The sequence below is a fragment of the Melospiza melodia genome, chromosome 28 (assembly GCF_035770615.1).
Source record: "Melospiza melodia melodia isolate bMelMel2 chromosome 28, bMelMel2.pri, whole genome shotgun sequence".
In the NCBI taxonomy this organism is placed as follows: Eukaryota; Metazoa; Chordata; class Aves; order Passeriformes; family Passerellidae; genus Melospiza; species Melospiza melodia.
Window position 1 is genome coordinate 2,606,885 of NC_086221.1, and position 22,637 is coordinate 2,629,521.

General features: G+C 51.1%; 1 protein-coding gene across 10 annotated transcripts in view; it reads left to right on the forward strand.

The window, feature by feature from the left end:
• The first annotated feature begins 9,144 nt into the window (after positions 1–9,144).
• Positions 9,145–22,637, forward strand: part of PPP1R12B (protein phosphatase 1 regulatory subunit 12B) — a 140,463-nt gene continuing 126,970 nt past the window's right edge. For all 10 annotated transcript variants that reach the window (XM_063177758.1, XM_063177759.1, XM_063177756.1 and 7 more), the window contains exon 1: positions 9,145–9,432. In XM_063177758.1, coding sequence (XP_063033828.1) covers positions 9,145–9,432 — 288 coding nt within the window. The remainder of the gene's footprint in view (positions 9,433–22,637) is intronic.

Genomic DNA, 22,637 nt, shown 5'->3' on the forward strand with positions numbered 1-22,637 from the left:
GAGGGCACGGGAGGCAGAGATCCCTCAGCCCCTGCAGGACCCTGCAGGCTGGAGCAGGGGGTGCCTGAGAGAGGCTTCGAGCCCCTGGGAAGCTCCTGCTGAGCAAGGTCCTGGCAGGGCACCACAGAGCCATGCAGGGAGGAGCCCTGTGTGCTGGAGCAGGTTTGCTGCCTTGGGAGGCCTTGGGGGCCTGTGGGGGACCCAGGCTGGAGCAGGAGGGCCTGAAGGACTGACCCTGAGGCAGAGTGACCCACCTGGCAGCAGGCTGTGGGGAGCTGATTCCCTTGGGATGGACTCCAGTTGGAGAAGTTCCTGGAGAACAATCTCCTGTGGCAGGGCCCCTGTGCTGGAGCAGGGCAAGGACTCCAGCCCCTCTCCCGGAGCAGCAACAACACTGTGGGATGAACCGACCAGAACCCAAATTCCCATCTCCCTGTGCCACTGGAGGGGGGATGAGGGAGACATTGGGAAGGAGGGAGGGCTGGGGGAAAAGTGACTGTGAGATTTGTTTGGTTTCTCATGATCCTGCCCTGATGCTGGGAGTAGTCAATTCAGTCGATACCCAAAAACTGAGGCAGTTTTGCCCATGAAGCTGAAGGGGGAGGGATCTCTCCCTGTCCTTATCTCAACCCAGGGACCCTTGGTTCAATTTTCTCTGCCCTGTCCAGGTGCAGAGGGCAGGGACAGGGCTGTTCTGGTGGGTACCTGGTGTCCAACCAGGATCAAACCACTGCACACCTCCAGGCCTGTGAGTCCACGACCTCTCTGGGCAACCTGGCCCAGTGCCCAGCCACACTTCAAGGCAAGAATTTCTTCCCAAGACCTCGCTGAAACCTGCCCTCCCTCAGCTTCAGGCAATTGCCCCTGTCCTGTCCCTGAAGGCTGTAGGGAAAAGTCCCTCTGCAGCCTCCTGGTGTCCTTCTCCGGGTGGGTACTGGGAGGCTGCTGGGATGTGTCCCCTCAGTTCTGCAAGTTCTCTCCTCAAGTCCCACCTGTTGGTCACTGGGGACACAGCAGAGTGCAGGAGCTCTGGCAGCCTGGGCCAGGTTATCAAGGAGCAGAGCAATGGAAGCCTCCTGCTGCAGAGCCAGAGGAGCTGAGGCAGCTCCAGGGGCAGAGCCAGCAGGAGGAAAGCACAGCGTGGCCTTTCCTTTGTCCTGTGCTCCCCTGTCACTTCCCTCTTGCTGCCTTTTGGCAGCCGTGACCTTCACTGGAAGTTCGCCCCACATCTTCTGCAGCCGCCAGAGGAGCAGCAGGAGGAAATGGCTGCAACTGGCCCTGGGATCAACCTTCCTCCCTGCAAAACCCACAGACTGGTAGAGGTTCTGGGCTGATCACCTCTGCTCTCTCCTCAGCCAGCTGCAGGGAAAGGCTGGTGCTGGCCTTGAAGAAGGAAGGCCACATTCCCAAACTCTTAAAGCTTTTCCAAATCTGTGAGGAGTTACAGCTCAGATGGGCCTTGCAGCATTTATAATTTGTCAGCCATTATACAAGGAATTCTGTGGCTGGACCAAGCAGCTCTGCTGGAGGTGATGCTGTCCCAGGAGTGTATCGTGGATGTGGTCGGATGCCTCGAGTATGGCCCCTCTCTGGCACAGCCCAAATGGCACCAGCAGCTCCTGCAGCAAACAACCAAGCTGAAGGAGCTTCTTCCCATCCGAGACCCTGAGCTCCAGCAAAAATTCCAGCAGGTGTTCTGGGCACAGGGTATTCAGGCTGTCATCTTGGCCAAGGCAGCTGGACTGGGGGAGGGTTCTCTGCCCAGCCTCACCTCCTTCATCAGTTGCAAGAAGAAGGAGATCTTCCATTGGAGGTTAGTGCCTTCTGAGCTGCCTTTAATGGCTTGGGACCTGGAGCTGGGGTTGCCAAGGGATCACTGCTCCTCAGACATGCTTGCATGAGTACAGGATGGGAATGATCCCCCCTTCTTTCTCCTCCCTTGGATTCTGTACTTTAATAAGGGAAGAGCTCGGGGGAGGATCTAAAGATTCCTGAATGGGCTGTCAAGGGTCTCAAGTTCTTCTATTTGATGGCCAAGCAACAGCCTGCTTTGGAGCTGGTTTGTGGGGGGAGCTGGGGAACAAGCAGCTTTTGGGATTCCCTCTCAGGGCCAGGTGCAATGTCTGTGGAACTCATTCTGAACCTGAGATGCCAAAGAGCATCTGAGACATTTGTTGGACCTGCTGAGCACTTGTGTGTCCCTCTGCTGGCGCAGAGTGGCTCTGCTGAGAGTGGAAGTGGATTGCACCACTCCAATGCCAAAGCTCCCATAGCTCTGGCAAAAGGTTGGCAGGTTGTCATGATGCATTTGCAGAGAACTTGAAGGACACTTTGCCAAGCCTTGGGAGTCTGGATGGATTGCCATGAGAGATTAGTATCCCTGGTGAGGATTCTCTTGGGCGTAGCAGTGTGGGCTGGATGTCTCTCAGATTTCCTCCCAAAGAGAGAAATGGCACTTTGTGCAGGAGACACCTGAATGCTTCAGGCCCCACCAGAAAGACACAGGCAGAGCTGTTGGAGCCAAGGGAATTCTTTGTAGGCTGTTTCTGTTCATACAGCCCTGGCCTGTGGCTCTGGAATCCTTGCATTTCTCTCTTCACAAAGGTTCTCTGCACTTCCTGAGGAAGATCATTGCCCTGAAGGATGAGCTTTATACCCAGGGAAAGCTCTTGGCACCCCTTGTGCAGGCTCTGCTGGATGATGGAGCTACATCCAACCTGCTCCACTGGGCTGTGCTGGAGCTCTTTGAATTCCTCAGACTGGAGTTCAGCAGCAGCTTCAGCTCGGACATGGCTGTGGCCTCTCTGCTCAACAGGCCCAGTGCAGCCTCCTGCTTCCACTGTCACCAACAGCCTTGGACACTGCTGACTCTGGTGTCCCTTGCCATGAGAAGATGAATCCTTCTTTCCAGATTTCAGCTCTTGCCTTCAGGATCAATCTGAATTGCTTCAGGATTGCTCCAGACAAATGTGTTTTAGTCTGGCCAAGGAATCTGTTCCTTTGCAAAGGGAACTCAGAAGCTTTCTGAACTTTGACCTGTGACCACTGGAGACTTGAGACCGTGTTTTGTTCCTCTGCAGGAAGATTGTAAGTCCCTGGTTGCCCATGTCATTGAGAACTGAGTCCACTACGGAGTGGATCTTGCCCTGCCCACTGGCTGGTCTGGCTGGGGCATGGACAGAGGAGATGGCATTTGGGTGTACAAAAATTGCACCTTTCTAAGTATTCTTTCAAATGGAGAATTTCCTTTTTTCTTTTTTCTATTTGGCAGAGACCTTGACCAGTGGAGTCTGCCAATGATCAAGAGGAAGTAATTCCAAAGAAAAGACAGCATCTGGCCTAAGGAAGGAAACCCACATTTTGGGATTTTCAGGCTAGGAGCAGTTGGATGTTAAATAGGTTTAGTTTGTATTGGGTTTAGCTCTTGTTTGTTAAAAGATTTTCTGTTTTTTGTAGATAGACAAGTTGGTAGTGTTTGTTCAAGATGGAGAAGTTTGCTTTCTGTTCAAGTTCCCAACAAAATTGTTTGAGCTTGTTCAAAAGTAGGTGTTAAGATTAATAGATAAAGGCTGAGCTGTAAAATTCAGAGATTGACATTGGACTCTGTAATTGTAGAAGATGTATTATTGATACACACTACTGGGATAAAATGTTCTCTGAAACTGGAATGGGTATGTTTGCCTGGTTTCCCGAGAGTTCTTGGACAGTGCAGTCAGCCATGGAATGCCGTGGGGAAAGGGGGACCTCTCCTGGTCTCATTTCCACTCTCCTCACACCAAAGCAGGAGAGGATTCCAAAAGATTTCTATGAGTCTTCACATCAGTTGTTGGGGACAGACCCAGCTTGGCATCTAAGGCAATTCCTTTTGCTTCAAGTTCTGTTTATGGCAAATTTGGACCCACAGGCTGGGAAACTGCTCCAAATGTCTGTCAAATTATATAATCTGGTCTTCATATGGACATGACAGCTTGACTCCAATGTGCTGCATCTTTCACAAAAACCAGAAACAGTGGCACAGAGTGCAGGGGTTTGGGATGGCTGTTGGTGTGGGTCACAGCCAGTTCTCCAGAGATGTGGCTGTGCAGGGCTTCTTGGCCTTTGGTAGGCCACTCCAATGTCAGAAGTCCTGGGAAGAGGCAGAAATCTCCACAAATAGCAGGATCAAGTCCTGTCAGGACAAGAAAAGCCCTGGTTTCAGATGGCTGATTGGCCCAGCCAGGCAGGGTGCACAGGAGCCTGCTCTTGTCAGCAGTGCAAACAGGGTGGGCTCTCTCCCAATCCCACAGCTCAGGCAGGGAAGGGGATCCCAGAACCCAAAGCTGAACCCAAAGACACCAATGTGGCCATGCCCACAGCTTCGGGCCAGGGCTCCAGCTCACGCCAGCCTGGCTTCCAGCCCCAAGGAATTCCATTCTGGAAACAAGAGGGCAAAAGCTCAGCAGCTGCAGGCCTGCTCCAGCACAGACCCAGCATGCTCATCCTCAGGAAGAACCAAACCTGCTGGGAAGAGCCAGGCTGGGGGACGAAGGCATCGAGAGCAGCCCTGAGGGGAGGGACCTGTGGGTGCCTGGTGGGTGAGAGGTGGACATGGCCCATCCACACGTGCTGGCACCCAGAACCCCCCTGTGCTGGGCTGATCCCCCAGGGGGCAGCAGGGCAGGGGCGGGTTCTGCCCCTGTGCCCCACTCAGGTGAGGCCTCACCTGCAGAGGTGCTTCCCACCCTGGGGCCCAGCACAGGAATAACATGAAGCTGTTGCAGCAAGCCCAGAGGAGGCCACAGAGATGACTTAGAGAAGTAAGGAAAGGCTGAGAGAGTTGGTGTTGTTCAGACAGGAATAGCAAAGGCCTTGTAGTGACCTAATTGCAACCTTCCAGTACCTGAACAGAACCAACAAGGAAGATGAAGGGAGACTATTTACAAGGTCCTGGAGTGACAGGGCAAGGGGAAACAGTTTTAAACTGTAAGAGGAAATATTTTTTTTGGATATTGGGAATAAATTCCTCCCTGTACGGGTGGTGAGGCCCTAGCACAGGTTGCCCAGAGAAGCTGTGGCTGCTCCATCTGTGAAAGTGCTCAAGTGTTCATCCACCCAGGCTGGATGGGGCTTGGAGCAGCCTGGTCTAGTGGAAGGTGTCCCTGCATATGGCAGGAGTGGAATGAGATAAGCTTTAAGATTCCTTCCAAATCAAACCATTCTGGGATTCTGTGATTCTATGATATGAAGCATGGGAAGGTGATCACCCACCCCACAACCAGTCTCCTGCTCCCCAGGAGTGTGTGCAGAGGAATCCCAGCCTGCAACAGCCCACTGCTGAAAGCCTTTTTCAGGCTTTCAGGCCAAGGAGAATTGTTTGGTATTGACTTACTGTAAATAATTTGTCCTGTTTCTTTCACATCCACCTGAGAGGTACCAATCTGATTTTTATTTATGCCTCAGCACATGTTATGTTCTTATAGGGCTGCAGATGTGCTGGCAGCCCTGTCCCCAGGAAGGCTTCACCTGGCAGGCAATCAGGGCAGGGACAGCCTTCACGATCGGGCTGTGAGTGGGCCCTCCACTCTCTGGCCGGTGGGGCAGATGCCGCCAAACCGGGCTGTGAGGGAGCAGCAGCGGCTCCCCACGCACCGGGAGCGTTTCCTTCGGGCACCTCGGGGGGAGCGGGGCTCGCCCGTAGGGTCCGCCCGGCCCCCTCTCCGTCTGGCCTGTTCCTCCCGTGGTTCTGTGTCCCTGTCTGCCCCCGTCCTGCCCTGCCTGGCCGATGCCGCGATGCAGCTCGCCGCCGCCACCAGCCGGTGCTCGCTGTTCTCCCGACGGGGCGGGCGCGCTCCCGCGGCCCCCGGCCCGGAGCCGTCGCGCCCCGACCGGAGAACACGCGGCGGCTCCAGGGCCGCGCCCTCGGCAGCCCGCAGTGTGCGAGGGAAGGAGCACACACAGCCTGCGCCTGTTTGGATACCGTGCCCAGCCCGCAGTGTGCGAGGGAAGGAGCACACACAGCCCGCTGCTGTTTGGATACCGTGCCCAGCCCGCAGTGTGCGAGGGAAGGAGCACACACAGCCTGCGCCTGTTTGGATACCGTGCCCAGCCCGCAGTGTCCGAAGGAAGGAGCACACACAGCCCGCTGCTGTTTGGATACCGTGCCCAGCCCGCAGTGTCCGAAGGAAGGAGCACACACAGCCCGCTGCAGTTTGGATACCGTGCCCAGCCCGCAGTGTGCGAGGGAAGGAGCACACACAGCCCGCTGCAGTTTGGATACCGTGCCCAGCCCGCTGTGCCCGAAGGAAGGAGCACACAGCCTGCGTCTGTTTGGATACCGTACCCTGCCCGCTGTGCCCGAAGGGAGCACACAGCCCGCTGCTGTTTGGATACCGTGCCCAGCCCGCAGTGTCCGAAGGAAGGAGCACACACAGCCCGCTGCTGTTTGGATACCGTGCCCAGCCCGCAGTGTGCGAGGGAAGGAGCACACACAGCCCGCTGCAGTTTGGATACCGTGCCCAGCCCACTGTGCCCGAAGGAAGGAGCACACACAGCCCGCTGCTGTTTGGATACCGTGCCCTGCCCGCCTCGGCAGCCACGCAGACGCAGCGCGGTTCGCAGCGCACACGCTGGGTCGGCCAAGCCAGGCTGACACACAGCCGGGTTCTTGTGCTGACGCTGGCCCTGTCTTCTCTTTGGTTCTCTGTCTCTCGTTTTCCCTCTCTGCTCTTTTTTTCCTATCCCCCTTTAGTAAGAACACTTACTATTTTTTATCAATAAACGGTTCTCAGATATAATATTGTTGCATTTGTGCTTTATTTTCGTCTGTCAAATCTATCAAAAAGAATTCTTGCCGACTCCTCTTTTTATAGCGGATCGGACGCCACCTCAACAGCCACTGTCTTTACCGCCCACTGCCAGGAGCTCCACACGGAACTCTGCCATGTGAAGCCCTTGTCCTTGTTGCTCTGAACTGAACCATTTCTGTTCTAGCAATTCCAAATGCCGTGTTCGTGATTTTATATTGTCATGTCAACCATTATCTGGCTATTCTATTAATATTGAACAGCCCTGTGGCTTCTAACAGTTCATTAGAGTGGGTCATGATATTTTGCATGCTGGGGATATCAGATACTCGGCTCCACAGCTCCTGGGGGTTTTCCCTGGAACTTTGCTGAAAACTGCTGGAGTTGCTTTAAGGCTAACAAGCCAATGTCATCTGCTCTGGGGGACTTATTACTGATCATTCAGCAGCGTAGCCATCCTGAGATTCCTCCAATGAACAATTTGAGGCAAATCCTCCGTTCGGCAGCTGGGTACCACAGAACAACCTGACGAGAGGGGCAGCCCCTTCGCCGAGAGCAGAGGGGCTGTGTGATGCTCAGCGGGACGGGACGGACGCGCAGCCACGAGAGGGGGCTCGGGGAAGGCACAACGAAGCCAAGGCAAATGTCTCATCCAAGCCCTGGGCGCTGCAGCGGGTCCGGCTGGAAGGGAGCGGCCGGGGGGCTGTGCCGGGGGAGCCCCGATGGAAGGAGCGGCCGGGGCTGTGCTGGGGGAGCCCCGATGGAAAGGAGCGGCCGGGGATGTGCCGGAGGGAAGGAGCCCCGATGGAAAGGAGCGGCCGGGGATGTGCCGGAGGGAAGGAGCCCCGATGGAAGGAGCGGCCGGGACTGTATCGGGGGAGCCCCGATGGAAGGAGCGGCCGGGGATGTGCCGGAGGGAAGGAGCCCCGATGGAAGGAGCGGCCGGGGCTGTGCTGGGGGGAGTCCCGATGGAAGGAGCGGACGGGGCTGTGCTGGGGGAGCCCCGATGGAAGGAGCGGCCGGGGCTGTGCTGGGAGGAGTCCCGATGGAAGGAGCGGCCGGGGGCTGTGCCGGAGAGAAGGAGCCCCGATGGAAGGAGCGGCCGGGGCTGTGCTGGGGGAGCCCCGCAGGTCCCGCTCCTCTCCCGGGGACGCCCGGGCTCGGGGCTAACCAGACACTGAAATACTACATGTATTCCATCACGCATATTTGTCCCTCGCTATTTTCCCCAGGAATTCTTGAAATACATCTTAAAATGTCCAGAGAATAAAAAATTCTTGTAATATTTCTTCTGTATGTCTGTAACCTTGCGCAAGTCCTGTATTAGTGTGGCGGAAGAGTTGCACAAAGTTCTGAGAAGACTTCTTGAGCTTTTCAAGGAGGATGAATTTGGTTTCATGCAGGTTTCAGAATTCCATACTTTTTTTTTAATATTCTTTGTGCCAGGGTTAGAGTTTTCACAGACCTACATGATTTTTGCTCAGTTCTTGCTTGCAAATCTACAGGTTCTGGCATTTCCTCAATAAAATCAGCAACTTGTGTGACTGATTTTAGACTGGCAGCTCTGGGAGCTCCGCACCCCTCTGTCCGTCCCGATGGCAGCGGGACATTTACCCGAGGCTCCAGAGAAGAGAACGGAGCTGGGGAAGGGTCTGGAGCCCCAGGAGCGGCTGAAGGAGCTGGGAAAGGGGCTCAGCCTGGAGCTAAGGAGGGTCAGGGGGCTCTTCTGGCTCTGCACAATTCCTGACAGGAGAGGGCAGCCTGAGGAGTCGGGCTCTGCTCCCTGGGAAGAGGGACAGGACAGGAGGAAATGGCATCAAGTTGTGCCAGGGGAAAGTTTCGGCTGGACATCAGTAAGAATTTCTTCCCGGAAAGGACGGTCAGGCCGGGGCAGCGGTGGAGTCTCCATCCCTGAAGGCACGAGGTCTAAGGGAGACTGGACGAGGCACTCAGAGCTCTGGGCTGGGTGGGCAGGTGGCGATCGGGCACAGCCTGGCCCCGACGCTCCCGCAGCTCCTCCCCGCCCTCAGCGGTGCCGGCGTTCCGTGAGGCCGGGGAGGGCGGGGTCCGAGGAAGCCACAGCAATGGCGCCCGACCGCACCCGCGCGCGGGGGCCGCCGGGAGTTGTAGTCCCGGTCGCGCCCAGGTGCGGCGCCGCGCGGGGGCCGCCGGGAGCCGCGGCCGCCCCGGGGCAGGTGCGGCGCCGCTCCCGCCCGAACTACATGTCCCGGGGTGCCGCGGGGCGCGCGCGGCGCGGGCGCGGCGGCGGCGGGGGCGTAGCGAAGATGGCGGCGGGGGCGCTGCGCCCCGCTCCGGGCTGAGCGCGGCGCGGCCCCGCGCGGCCCTCAGAGCGGCGGCGGCGATGTCCGAGCCGGAGCACCTGGGCGGGAAGCGGGCCGAGTCGGCGCGGCTGCGGCGGGCCGAGCAGCTGCGGCGCTGGAAGGGCTCCCTGACCGAGCAGGAGCCGGTGGCGCCGGGGGGCGGCCGTGGCCGGCACCGCGGCGCGGGGGGGTCCCGCGTCCGCTTCGAGGAGGGCGCCGTGTTCCTGGCCGCCTGCTCCAGCGGCGACACCGAGGAGGTGAAGAGGCTGCTGGGCCGCGGCGCCCGCATCAACACCACCAATGTGGACGGGCTGACAGCCCTGCACCAGGTACCGGGGCCGGGGAGGCGGCCCGGCTGTGTGTGCGCTCGGTCGGCACCGGGCCGGGGGCGCGGCGGTACCTGAGCCCCGGCCGGGGGTGTCGGTAAACAAAGGGCTCGGTGCGCCTCGGTCCCTGCGCCGTGCGGCGCGTTCAGCCGGTGTCACAGAACAGACCGGGCTGCTTCCACTCGGGCAGCGGGATGTACCAACTTTCACAGGGTTGTTAAGTAGCTTAATTAGCAAAATAAAGCGGGGGCTGGCAGGGCTGCGGGCCTGACCAGGCAGCTAATTTATTAATTTTTTAAAAACTTAAAATGTGATTGGAGTCTCCTGAAATGCCGGGAAAATTTCCCGGCAGGAGTGCAAATTCTGCAAGATCAGGGGTGTCTGGCCAATTCCTGTGTTGTGTTTTACCAGAGTTTCTTTAAAACTCCCCAAACTGTTCCTTGGCAGGGAGCAGAGAGTGGCCGCATGGCCGATAAGCGACACAAATTCTATTTATACTCATCCAAATGTGAAGATGATACGAAGTGGTATCAGGAATTGGCTGCTGAGCGGTAAAGCCTTGACTGTCAAGAAACATGTGCTGTGTTCCATCCGTAGCTTTGGCTGCACTTGTATAAATGAGCAGGAATGCGAGGGAACATGCAAAATTGCCTCCACAGAATATTGGGAAACCTGTTGCTGTCCAAGACTGATTGAGGATTCAGCAGAATGTGTGAAATCAGTGTCCCAGATTGGTACATCTGGTCAGTGAAATGAATCTGATTTGGATCCAGGCCAGCTTCATGAAGAAAATTTTGTTAGCACAAGATAGTGTAGATTAAGCATGTAATGTAGCAACAGGAGTGGGGGAAAAAGCACAGTTCAGGAATAACATCTGGAACTAATGTGTTTGTAAAGAATAATGTGTTAACAGCACAAATAGCAGGATAGTTCTTGAGTTAATCAGGATTTCTTCTTTGCTGGGCTGATGTTACAGAAGCATTTGGGACTTGTACACGGTGGTTCAGGGGCTTGCTGGCACCTGGCTGTCAGGGGCAGGGAGATGTATTCATTTTGGTTTAGGCTTCCAAAAATAAGTAGTGAAGTAAGGAGCATGCAAGCTTACAGACTGTCAGGTTGAATGAGACTTCAGCTGGCAAAGCAGTGACCTTTGTAATGGATGGGCCTTTTTCTTGGTTATTTGTGGAGTTTGGTGTAGCAATAGCAAATAAATTGCCCTGTGTTGGTAGCCTCCAGCACAGCACGTGTACATTTATTATCAGGTAAATAAGTAGTCCTGTGGACACTGGTGAGAACCAGCCACTGAAAAGCAGGTTGTTCATTTTGACAGCCAAGAAGGCTGAATTTGAGGTGGATACATGGTAGAGTTGGGATGACTTCATAGGGGTTTCCAGCCAGGATGGATTGTGATCCCCTTGGAGGGGCCTGGCTCTGTACTGAGGTGTCTGGTGAGTGCTGGATCTGATGGCAGGCACTGAGCTCAGCAAGGTCACACTCCTGCAGACTGTGGCAGGCCATGTATTGACAGGCAGGCTGCAAATTGAATTCTGTGTACGTAAAGGATACAGAATTGTATCATATGTGCCTTAGGAGCACAGTATCAGGTGACACTGACCAGTAACACCTAGGGCTTGATACTTGGGAGAGCTTGGATGAGTGAGTGGTGGAGCAGATGCTGGCAGTACCAGCCAGCTGCTTACGTGAAGTGTTTCTTCACAAACTTGACAGAAAGGGAGGGTGACCTTACTGGGATTGGAATAAAAACTCTGTTCCAACATCCCATGGATGTAATAACAGTTTTGCTGAGGAGTGACAAGATGTTCTTGCACACCCAAATGGAACAAACACTGTTTTGTAAAAGGTTTTGCTGTGCATGTGTATCCTCAGTCTGTAAATGTCTGTCAGGTGAGAATGGTTGTTAGCATGGTCGGGGAGGTTGTTGTGAGTTCCTTTCTCTGAACCTCTCCAAAACAGATTTGTTTTCATGTTGCTTGGAGAATGATGCTGCCTATGGTAAAGCGTCAGCCAAGGCCAGTTAGGTTGGGGATCCCCAGAGCACTGGTTGACAGCTTAAATGATGTAGTGCATGTGAGGGTATTTAAATAACTTCTCTTAGTATTAGAAACACAATGTTACATTACAGGGCAGGTGGTAGTGACAGTCTGCCCTTGTTTAATACCTGTGCAACAAATGGCCACTCAGTGCAGAAGGAAATCCTACATATTGAAAGAAGATGTCTTTGTTGACAGAAAGATCAGGTAAAATATTTTCCTTTGGTTAAATAATTTAGTACATGAGACTTGCTCTGGATGAGCATCAGGTCTTTTTAGGTAATGGAAGGGTTAACCAAGTCAATTGACTTAATTTGTCAGACTCGGCAGCTGCTCCCACAAAACCTAAGACCAATCTTACAAATCAGGTTAGTTTGTTTGAAGTGCAGGGTGGCCCCAATATTGTGTGTGTTCACAAAGGTAAAATTACACTTGCTCTGGTATCTGGGCCACTGTGGCTAAGACCCATTGTGTGCTTGCTGTGTGAGAAGCTGGCTTGGCTATTTATAGCCACCAAGCTGTATTTTGAAAATACCCTTTTAAATTACAGTGATGTTTCTGAGCCTGCAGCCTGTGTCACTGCCCTCTTTAGAAGCATCAGGTGCCACACAGACCTGCACCACAGACCGTGTCTGGAACCTGCAGGGTGGCTTCAGCTGTGCTTTGTCTACCTCAGTGCCTGCAGAATGTTGCTGGAGGAACATCAGTCCTGTATTTTCAATAATTAACTTCATTATATTCACTGAATTATTTTTGACAATGATTTTGTGTCTAATGCAAAATGGAAAGGGGGATATTAGTTAAATGTGAGTGAACATTTAGAAATCACAAGAAAGCTGCTACCAGTTGGTGAAATGAGCTGTTGGTGGCAGTTGAACTTCTCTGGTGTTTGCAGGTGGTGGGAAATGGGAATGAACTGCTCCTCTGTCTCCTGGGTGACAGATAAAACCAAAGAGTAAACTCTGTGAAATTGAGTCTTAAGGGAAAAACATTCTTCTGCTTCTAGTTGGTAAAGCATCTCCCAGTGTAATAATAGCAATGCTTGGTTGTCTTCAAGGACTGGTTCACAAAGGATGACAGCAAAGATTGTTTATCCTCTGTCTGCCCTTTGATGATTTACTCTCTGTTTCCCTTTGGCCCGTTCCAAGGAGCAGTGAGTTGCTCATGAAATAGCTCCTGTGTCATTTACAGCACTCTGCAGTACCTTGATGCTTGCTGTTGACTTTGTTTTCAGGTGCTGGGTGCCTGTGATAATTCAGGAGCTGCTTCCTGAATAGTCAGGTACTTTGTGCAGTAGCTCTGGGTTAGGTGGAGGCTGTTTGTTGTTCTCAGTTTGTTATTCCTCCTTCTGAGCCAGAGCTGTAAAACTGCAGGCATGTCTGGTTGCTCCTCAGAGCTTTAGAAGGTGGCATCTGTGTCAAAAGGTTTGGACAATTTTCAGTTGCTGCTCAGCAAGTTTGCAATTTCCTCATACAGGTTGTGTGCAGCCATAACAAAGCAGGAAGCAGCAGAATTTTAGGACAGTCCAGAAACCAGACAGAAATATTAGAGCACCCTGCCTATCACAGCAGTCTGGAGACTGTTGGAAGAGTCACTGCAGTGATAACATTGGAACAAAATCTGGAGACTGAGGGGGAAAGGAGGAAAGGATTCCTCCACCACTTCCATGTTCAGCACTAAACCATGTCCCTAGGTGCCACAGCTTTACTCTTTCTCAACACTTTCAGGGGTGGTGACTCCTTTGCCAGGGCCTGACCACCCTTTTAGCAAGGACTTTTCCATAAGATTCAACCTAAACCTCTCCTGGCACAGCTTGAGGCTGTTCTCTCTCATCCTGTCCCTGTTCCCTGGGAGCTGATCCCCCCCAGCTGTCCCCTCCTGTCAGGAGTTGTGCAGAGCCACAGGGTCCCCACTGAGCCTCCTCTTCTCCAGGCTGAGCCCCTTTCCAGCTCCCTCAGCTGCTCCTGGTGCTCCACACCCTTCCCCAGCTCCCTTCTCTGGACACAGAATTTCTTAATCACTGAAAGGTAGCAGCCAGTCTGTGCCTTGAAAGGTGAGGAGATAACACAACTTAGATTGGCATGATAACTCTGGAATGAATGTTCAGGTGCCCATCTTTGGGGCATCACAGCTGTGTGTTAAGGTAGTTCAGCTTCTGATCTTTAAGTTGGTGATGATAGCATCATAAATCAGGCTGCATTTTTTAAGATTGGGTGGCTGCATTGCCTAAAAATACATTCATTCCTGGAATAGAAGGTTATCTAGGGAGAGTCATACCTTTCCCACTGTGCTGTGCAGAGTTCCTTTCTGAAGGTGTTCTTCTGCCAGGAAAAATAAAAGTTGCAATCTTCTTGTGCTGCATGTAACACTGCTCGTCAAAGTGAAATATGGCACTGTCAAAAATAGGGTTTATCACTGGGGTGAGTGGAATGGGGTTTTTGGATTTCAGTTGGAAATGGGAATTTAGTAGCATGTACCATCCCACAGGGCTCAGAATAAAGTGAGATAGCTTGGAAAATGCCTACAGTACACAAGGAATTTATGAGACAAAATAGTTAAAATCTGCAGTGCTGTTTTATCAGCCTCGTGCTTTTATTTTCCTCCTTTTGGCTTACTCAGTCCCTGTTTTGCCTTGATACTTTCATCAAGGGTTCAATTGTCTTTCCCTTGCATCTCTGTTTCCAAGCAATCTCCTGAGTGGGCAGAATGAACTGTAGACTACACAAGCTAACCTTGAGCTGCAGTTAGAGCCTGGGAGAGCTGCTGCTCCTGGCAGCAGGGCACAAACCTTCCCTGGTTTGCTCTGGGGCACTTTCAGCTGCTTGCTTTGGCTTCTGGAAACTGAGGACAACCACATCATTTACTCAGTACTGGGTGCCTGGGAGGAAACTGCATTTTAGTAAGTAAATGGGTGTTTGGGAGGGGAAATGTGCATCTTCATTGCTTCCTTCCTCAGCCTTTGTTTATCCTCCCCAGTGATTCCATGTGTCAGGCTCTGCTGCTCCCCATAAACACTGAGCAGGGGAGCTGGTGGGACTTGCAGCAACAGCTTCCTTCATGGCAGCAGCTGGAAGTGCTGACCCTGGTTCCTTGGTGCTGCCTGTGGAAAAGTTCTCATCTCCACTAGAGCTGCTGGGCAGTCTGGAGTCCTGGCCTCATTGGAAAGCAAAGGTATTTTAGGGAAATGGAAAGCTCATTTGGAAAGCAAAGGTATTTTAGGGAAAGCTTGTTGTGCCTAATGTGTGCTCAAAGCTTTCTGACTCGTGCAAATGAAATTCTTGAGCCTGCATCAGAGATGGAGACAAGTTTTCCATGCTGCATACTTGTCTGAATCAACATGGCTTGATAAGATTGAAAGCCAGCTCAGCAGAAATGCAGGAATTAGCAATGAATGCAGTGCCTGGCCAGCCCCTGCTCCAGCAGCACAGCTCCTGCTGCCATGGCTGGAAACATTCAGTGTTTGTGCTCAAACATTCAGTACATTTATGTGCAGAACTCTCAGCTGTAAGCTAGGTGAAGCTCCCATCATCCTGGCATTATTTTTTGCAATTTATAATGTCTTCTGCTTATTTTAACAGGGAGTGTTTGGGCTTGGATCTGTTTCTATTTCAAACAGTTTTAGAGATTTAGAATTCAGACTTGGTACTGTGGGGCTTGTGAGACATCACAAGTGCTGTGCTTTGTAATATACTGAGATAATAACTGACTAATATTAAAATATAGGACTTCTGAATGGGTATGCTGGCTCCCAGTTGAGGATTATTATATACCATAAGTCAAAAAGGCCTGTCAGACTGTGCATATTAGAGCAATGAGTTTTAAGAAGGCTGGGAGAAGGGAATATTATATAAGTGATTGTATAAATTGATATTTATTCTTTCTAACTTTTGAATACAAATGAAGGCAGGTGGAGCATTAAATATTCTGAAACATGTGTTTAAAAAAATGTGTTTGTGCAGAGGGTTGGGGTAAAGAATGAAAGAGAAACCCAGAGCCTTTCAGGGGAATGGCAGCCCCTGCTATGCAGAGACAGGATCCCCAGCTGAGTGAACCTTTTGACCTAGTGATGATGGGATGGTGAGGGTGCCCAGTATAAATCCTGGGATCTGAGTCTGCAGTTTATTTTCAGCTGTCCTTCTGAAGGGAGGTGCCACAGCTGTCCCTGCAATCTCCTTTCTTGGGCTGCAGCAAACTGATCTGCATGGGGAGGAAGGTGCAGCTTGCCTGAGGAGCTGGGCCATGGGCCTGAGCAGGAAAACTTCACTTGCTGAAAATCTGAGAGCAGGTTGGACAGGACTTTGAGCAGCCTGGCCTAGTGGAGGGTGTTCTGTCCATGATGAGGTGTTCAGTGAGATGAACTTTAAGGTCCCTTCCAACCCACACCAGTTTGTGATTCTCTGAAGGATTTAGTGGGGATTTATGTGTTTGTTTTCATGGGGTTCACTTCAGCATGAATGGACTTAAGAACAAGCTGATGGTGGGTATAGTCTCTGCAGGCCTGTGCAGAGATGTTTCAAGCTGCTGTGAACTTCAGATGGGAGCAGTGGAAGCCAGAGCATGGCTGTGAGGTGAAGCTCCAACCTGCACAGCTTCAGGGAGCCACGTTTTATTTCCTCCCTCCACTCCTGAGATGTTCCCCCTCTCACTGTAGTGAAACACAACCTTTCTTAAATATCTAAGGCTTCACATGATTTTCAGAGGAAATTTGCTTTTCTGCATTTCCAGGCTAATGAGCACAATACCACACATTGCCAGATCCTGGCAGTCAGGCTTCTCTTTTCACATCAAGCTGACAATCAAGGGCATCAAAATTCCTGATTGAGACACCTACACAATTTTTCATGTCAGTTTTCATTCATAATAATTATAACATGCAGTACTTACAGGTGATCAGTATTTTAGAAAATACATCTGTGTGTTCTCTTGTTAAATATTTTCCTTGTTAAACAAATTTTGGAAAAATCAGTCTCCTTCCAGCTTTAAACTTGAAGTTTAAATATAGTCTTTGCTGCTCTGAAAACCACCAAAATAACTGAAAATTCACTCTTTGAGAGTAAATGGTATGATTTATTTTTATTTAATGCTGATTTGTTTGGGATTTTTGTAACTTGTTTCCTGTGGCTGGACAAAATAGAACACTCTTAACTTCAGTTTCACTGGAAATGTTTCTATAATACAATAAGCTGACCTTGCAGAGGGACACAAGCAACTTCAGCATTGCTTTTCCAGCATTCAGCCTTGCTCATAAATCTTTGTGAGATGTACAGAATGCAGAGTGACCACCTGCCATTAGCTTTTTATGTGTCACTGCCTTTTCAGGGTAAAACTAAACCTGGTCCCTGTCTGATCCCCTGAGCCAGAGCATTGATTTGCCACAGTGATTGCTCACCATCCATTTCTGGAATCTGTCTGAAGCCACCTCCTATTTATAATTTGCCATTCCCTGCTGTATCAGTTAATGTGGTTTTGTATCAAAGGCTGATGGGTTTTACATCTGAAATGTGGGATACTAGCAAGTCCTGGTCTAGACCTGTCTAAACACAAGTGCTGGCTTAGTGAGGGGACTCCAGCAGTGCTTTAGGGAGGTGAGGTGAGTGTGTGTGGGCCCTGCCCATACCCAGCTTAAGTCTGTTTGGTTTGGACCTGTAAATAGAGTGGCATCCCCCAGAGGAATGTAAACCAGCATGAAGCTGGTAGGGCCTGCACAGGGAGCTGCTCCCAGTTCACCACATGGGCTTTGTGCTTGAATTGAAGCATCCAGAAGTGCTTCTGGTTTCATTCTGAAGTCAAAGTATGAAGCATCTTCATCTTCCAGGATTTCAATTCATTTGGATTGTCATCCTTACCCAAAACTGCTATTAATTATGAAGTATCTTGAGTGACAATTATAAAAAGCAGGAGCTTTATTTAAAAAGTGGCTTTTTACACAGGCAGATAGCAATAGGACAAGGGGGAACAGTTTTAAGCTAAAAGGGAAGAGGTTTAGATTGGATATTGGGAAAAAAGTCCTCCCTGTGAAGGTGGGGAGGCCTTGGCACAGGGTGCCCAAAGAAGCTGTGGTTGTCCCACTCCTGGAAGTGTCCATGGCCAGGCTGGACAGGGCTTGGAGCCACCTGGTGTAATGGAAGGTGTCCCTGCCCATGGCAGGGAATGGAACTGGATGAACTTTAAGTTCCCTTCAAACCCAAACCAGCTGGATTCTGTGATCTCTGACAATTTGATACTTTATGTGAGACATGTAAATAGGGATTTCCCCCATAGAAGGCTGGTGGGACAGGGGAGCTCTAAGCCAGCTGGCTGTGAGTGCTGTGGCTTGCTTTAATTGTTTTAGTAAACCCAAATATATATGTGTGTATATATCATTGCTCTGAGTTACATCGTCAGCAGAGACCCTGCCTGTGCCAACAGAAATAATCAGAATATTTACCTTAAATACTATTGTGGTACTGGAGGATGAAATGTTCTAAATTTTTATCTAACAAACCATTTTTCTACCCCATTTGCTCTGTGGTTTCTGTGAGATGACACACTCAGTGTAGACAGCTTTGGTGTTTTTATGGATAGCACCTAAATCTGAGCTACTGGTTACATTAGCAGAACAAACACATGTCCAGGAAGAGGTGCACATCCTGAGTCTGACTGCACCTGTGACACACTTCACGCTTGCCAACTGTGTGATTTAATTTTTTTTCAAGTGCTGTGAACATGCCAGTGGTGGTTTCTGCAGTAGTGAACCCTGTGCCCTTACTTGAGCCTTTATTGAACATCACAAGTGATGTTGGTATGACTGACTTGTTGTTTTAATGTAATCATTTGTGTTACCCAAAAATATTCCACAGGCCAAGATGCTTTCTAAGCAACTTGATGGCAGTGAAATGCTACATTCTAGCCTATTACCAGATCATCTTCCATTTTTATGTGCAATGTGGCTTTTAAGAGTCTGCAGCAAATATTTCAAGCAGAATTATGATTTCTGGGCTGAAATAGCTCTCTAGAACAGAGGTATAAAGAGCTGCTGACTTGCTGGGTTAAACCTTCAAAGGTGGTTCCATCACTTGATGTTGGCTCTCAGTTCTTCCCTGGCTTCATGCTCCTTCCCTGTGTTCTCAGGAAGCTGACTGATCTGCTCCATGCTTCAGCCAGCTTGACTTAGTGTGGGCTGATGTTCTCATCACACCCTTTTAGGGGATTCTGTGTACCCTGCAAGGCTTTGAAAGGTAGAAGTTGTGTTCAAAGGGACTCTTTCAAAGGCTTTTGAGAGGCAGAAAGTCACTGTTGAGTTGCAGAGTCTTCCGGACAGTTGTATGGATTATCTGTAGGAGCAGTTTATTGTGTCTGTCTGGCCTCTGTCCCCTTGCTCTCCCCGAGAGCTTGGCAGGTTTGCTGCAGAGCTGCTTTCCAGCCAGCTGCCCCAGGGTGTGCTGGTGCAAGAGCAATTCTGTCCTGGGCAGGGCACTGTGTGCCTCTGTTCATAAACCCTCCATCAGCCCCTTTCTCCAGGCTCTGCAGGTCCCTCTGAGAAGGATCTCCTGCCCCAGCCATGCCAGCAGTTTGGTATCATCTGCTGACTTGGTGAGAGCACTCTGTCCCATAATTGGTGTTAATTGAGTTTGTTAATGAAGATGTGGATTTGTATAGACCCCATCATCACCTGAGGGATGCTGCTGGCGATCAGCTGCTGGCTGGACTTTGTACAGCTTTTGAGCCTGATATTCTCACCAGTGTCAGTCACCTGCTTCTGCAGTCCAGCTCCTGCCTGTTAAACACTGGCAGAGATGTGTCCAAGGTGTACCACACTTGCTCTCCTGTCTTCCACACAGGCAGCTTAGAGGGCAATCAAGTTAGTCAAGATTTGCCACTGGTAAATCCATACTGGCTGTTCCACCTGCTGCTGGAAATGGCTGTCAGCAGGATTTATTACACAGCCTTTGCAGGGGCTGCAGTGAGACTGAGATGGCTGATGGTCCCTGGATCCTTCTAACATGGTGGGGTGGTGTTTGCATGTCATCAGGCCTCCCTTTGTCACCATGACATTTGAAAGTTGACAGTGATTTGCAGCTCCCTCTTAAGCCATGTCTGCATCCCACCTGGTCTCACAAGTGGTCCATGGTCATTCCCTCCCCCTCCCTCGCTGGCTCTGGTGCTGCACCCAGGGGCTAACAGGACACGTCTGTGCTTCCTGGGACCTGCACTTGGTCTGTTCCCTCGAGCATGTGTGCCTCTTGCAGGACCAGGGCTGTCATCAGGAGCACTGCCTGGAGTTGTGGGCCTGCAGGGAGCTTCAGCCTCTGACTCTTTGCAGTGACTGTAAGACATTCCTAGAATCACAGAACGAGGGAATGGTTTGGGTTGGAGCAGCCCTTAAGGATTGTCTTGTTCCAGCCATGTCAGGGACATTTTCCACTGAACCCAGTTGTTCAAAGCCCTGTCCAACCTGGCCTTGGACACTTGCAGGGTTGGGATAGTCCTGTGAGCACAAACAAACCATTTGTAGGGCATTTTCCTGATTTTCCCCTCTACCAGCCTTGCTCTGCCTCTCCCCATCCCCCTCTACAAAATGCAAGTTTCATGGTGAAGTCCCTGCCAGGAGGGAAATAGGAGATGTTCTTTCCACTTGACTTGTCTCCTGTTCTTCAGCACTCAGTCCTGCAGGAACAGCCAGTGAGCAGTTGCTGTTGTGTCATACCTGTGGTGCCCTTCCCTACTTTTTGGTGCAACCTTGCACAGCACTTCACCCTCAGTTCCAGTTCAGTTCTGAGGCACATTGTGACCTCTGTTCTTCAGGAGCAAACCCACAATCAGCAGTGCTGCTTCCTCATGTCTCCAGGAGAGATGATGGCTGTAGATTTCTACTTTCTGCTACCACTTTGGTAAATGTTTCTTCCCCATCCTGCAGCACAGACATCAGTGGCTCCTAAGGTTGGAGGTATTGTCGCAGACATTTCTCCACAGAAATCCTTTCTTTCGGATTTCTGTGTCTTCTGGAGGCCAGAGGCTTCAGAAGACAAGGTAAACAATTATTATCAGCTGCTGGGGAATGCAACAGGGACACCTTGATTGGCTCATTTCCTATGTTTATAATTAAGGGCCAATCACCAGTCCAAGCTAGGGGACTGAGTTCTTGAACACAACTTTGTTGTAGATTCTTTTCTATCAATTCTTAGCCTAGCCTAGCTGCTCTGCAAACCTCTCTCTATATTCTATTTAGTATAATAATGTATTATATATAATATCTTAATAAATTAAGCCTTCTGATCAAGATACAAGGTTCACCGTCTCTCTATCACCAGCAGCGCCCACTCAGGTGCGGTAATAGAGTAATAGAGGTATTTTCTTGTAGAACTTGGCTGTCTTAATTTTATTAATGGGCTTAGCAGTCGCTTCCAGTTGCTGAGGAATGCTTCTCGCTGCTGCAGTGTGCTGACACTGTAGGAAATGCTACAAAGCTGAACAGACATTTTTGGTTCCTGAGCCCAATTTAGTGGAGCCCTCTCTGCTTTCTGTCCAGCTACCAATTTAATCACTGCTGCACTTTGGATATTAAGTGTTGCTCAGTGCTCTCTGAATATGGGAAGGGAGTGCAGGAGGCACCAGGTAGCGGCTGGCCTCTGGGGAGGATGCACAGCCTGTCAGTGATACCTGCTCAAGACTGAGCAGCCATAAGTCAGCAGGCTCAGCTTGGTCCTTGCAAAAAGGAATGTCCCAGTCCCACTTGCTTAACCTCACTTGGTAACTCCATGAGCTTGTCACAAATCAGTCCCATGTGCCCAGCTGACACATGTGCCACCCTGGGGAGCTGGGTTTGAGTAGCTTTGAGTGCCAGAGCTTTGTGCAGGCACAGCCTTGCTTCTGCCAGCAGGTGAGGAAACTGGGCTGGTGGGTGGGAGTCAGTGGCACCTGAGGTTTGGAGACCAGCAAGCAGGGCATGAGGGGAGAGCAGGGCTTGGCAGCTGCAGTCCCTCTCTTGGACCAAGGGTGCCGGTTTCTGGGCTGTTTTAATGACCTGGAAAGGCCCGGGGTGGCCTTGGGCAGCCCGCGCTCCAAAGGATGAGAAGAGGCTTCAGGTCTTTTCTCGGTCTCGGTGTTTATTAATTGTTTATCTAAAAGATTTTCTCTCGGCCCGACAGAGGTCTGCACAGCAGCCAGCCATGAGCACACTGAGAGCCCCCGGGGCGGTCACCTATCTTTATACTCAAAATTACGTATACAATATTTATCAATTTTCCCCAATACCTTTCACCCTTATTGACCAGTGCACTTTTAGTAATAACCAATCCCAAAGTGCCAACATCACCACAGAAGATGGAGGCCAAGAAGAAGAAGGACAGGACACGCCCCAATTCCTCCATCTTACTTCTCTAGACCTCCCTGTACAGAAATCCTAAACCCTGTGTCTCACACTCTAATTAACTTATCCCTTCACCATTCACCCAGTGAGATCCTCCCATCCTCATACAGGTGTCGTCTCCTGTGTAGGATCAAAGTCCAGCCACCAGACACTTCTGGCAACATTCCAGGACTCCTGAGCCCCCCAAGGGTGGTCTCGGTCTCTCTGCACCTCAGTCCTGAGATGCTGAGATCCCACACAAGTGGAATAGCCTCTGGCTGGGAGGGGAAGGAACCAGTGAGGATAGCAGCCCTGTTTGGCAGCTTGTGGCTCTGTGTTCCTTTGCATAGTCCTGGGTGGGACTGTTTGTTTTCTGTTCCTGGGCAGTTCCACCATGTGTTGGCTGCTCTGCATCCCCAGGTGCTACTCCAGGGCTGCCCAGATGCCTTCTGGACCAAAGTGCTGCTCTGGGGCTTCAAACTTCCCTGGAGCTGTTGAGCTTATGCCAGTCCCTGTGTTACTTTCCTATCAACTGTCATTTGTTTCCCAGACCCTCTAGTAAGCTAATCTGATTAATTCAGTGAAAAGCTGACAGGCAGTAGAGTTCCTGCCAGGTCTTCAGAGGTCCACTTTTTATCCAGGTGCCCTGGGGGCCAAGAAGGCCAGGGGTGTCCTGAGGTGCATTGGGATGAGCATTCCCAGCAGGTCAGAGATCCTGCCCCTCTGCCCAGCTCTGGTGAGGCACATCTGGCGTGCTGTGTCCAGGTCTGGGCTCCTCAGGAGGGACCTGGAGCTCCTGGTTTGGGGCCAGCAGAGGCTGCAGAGATGAG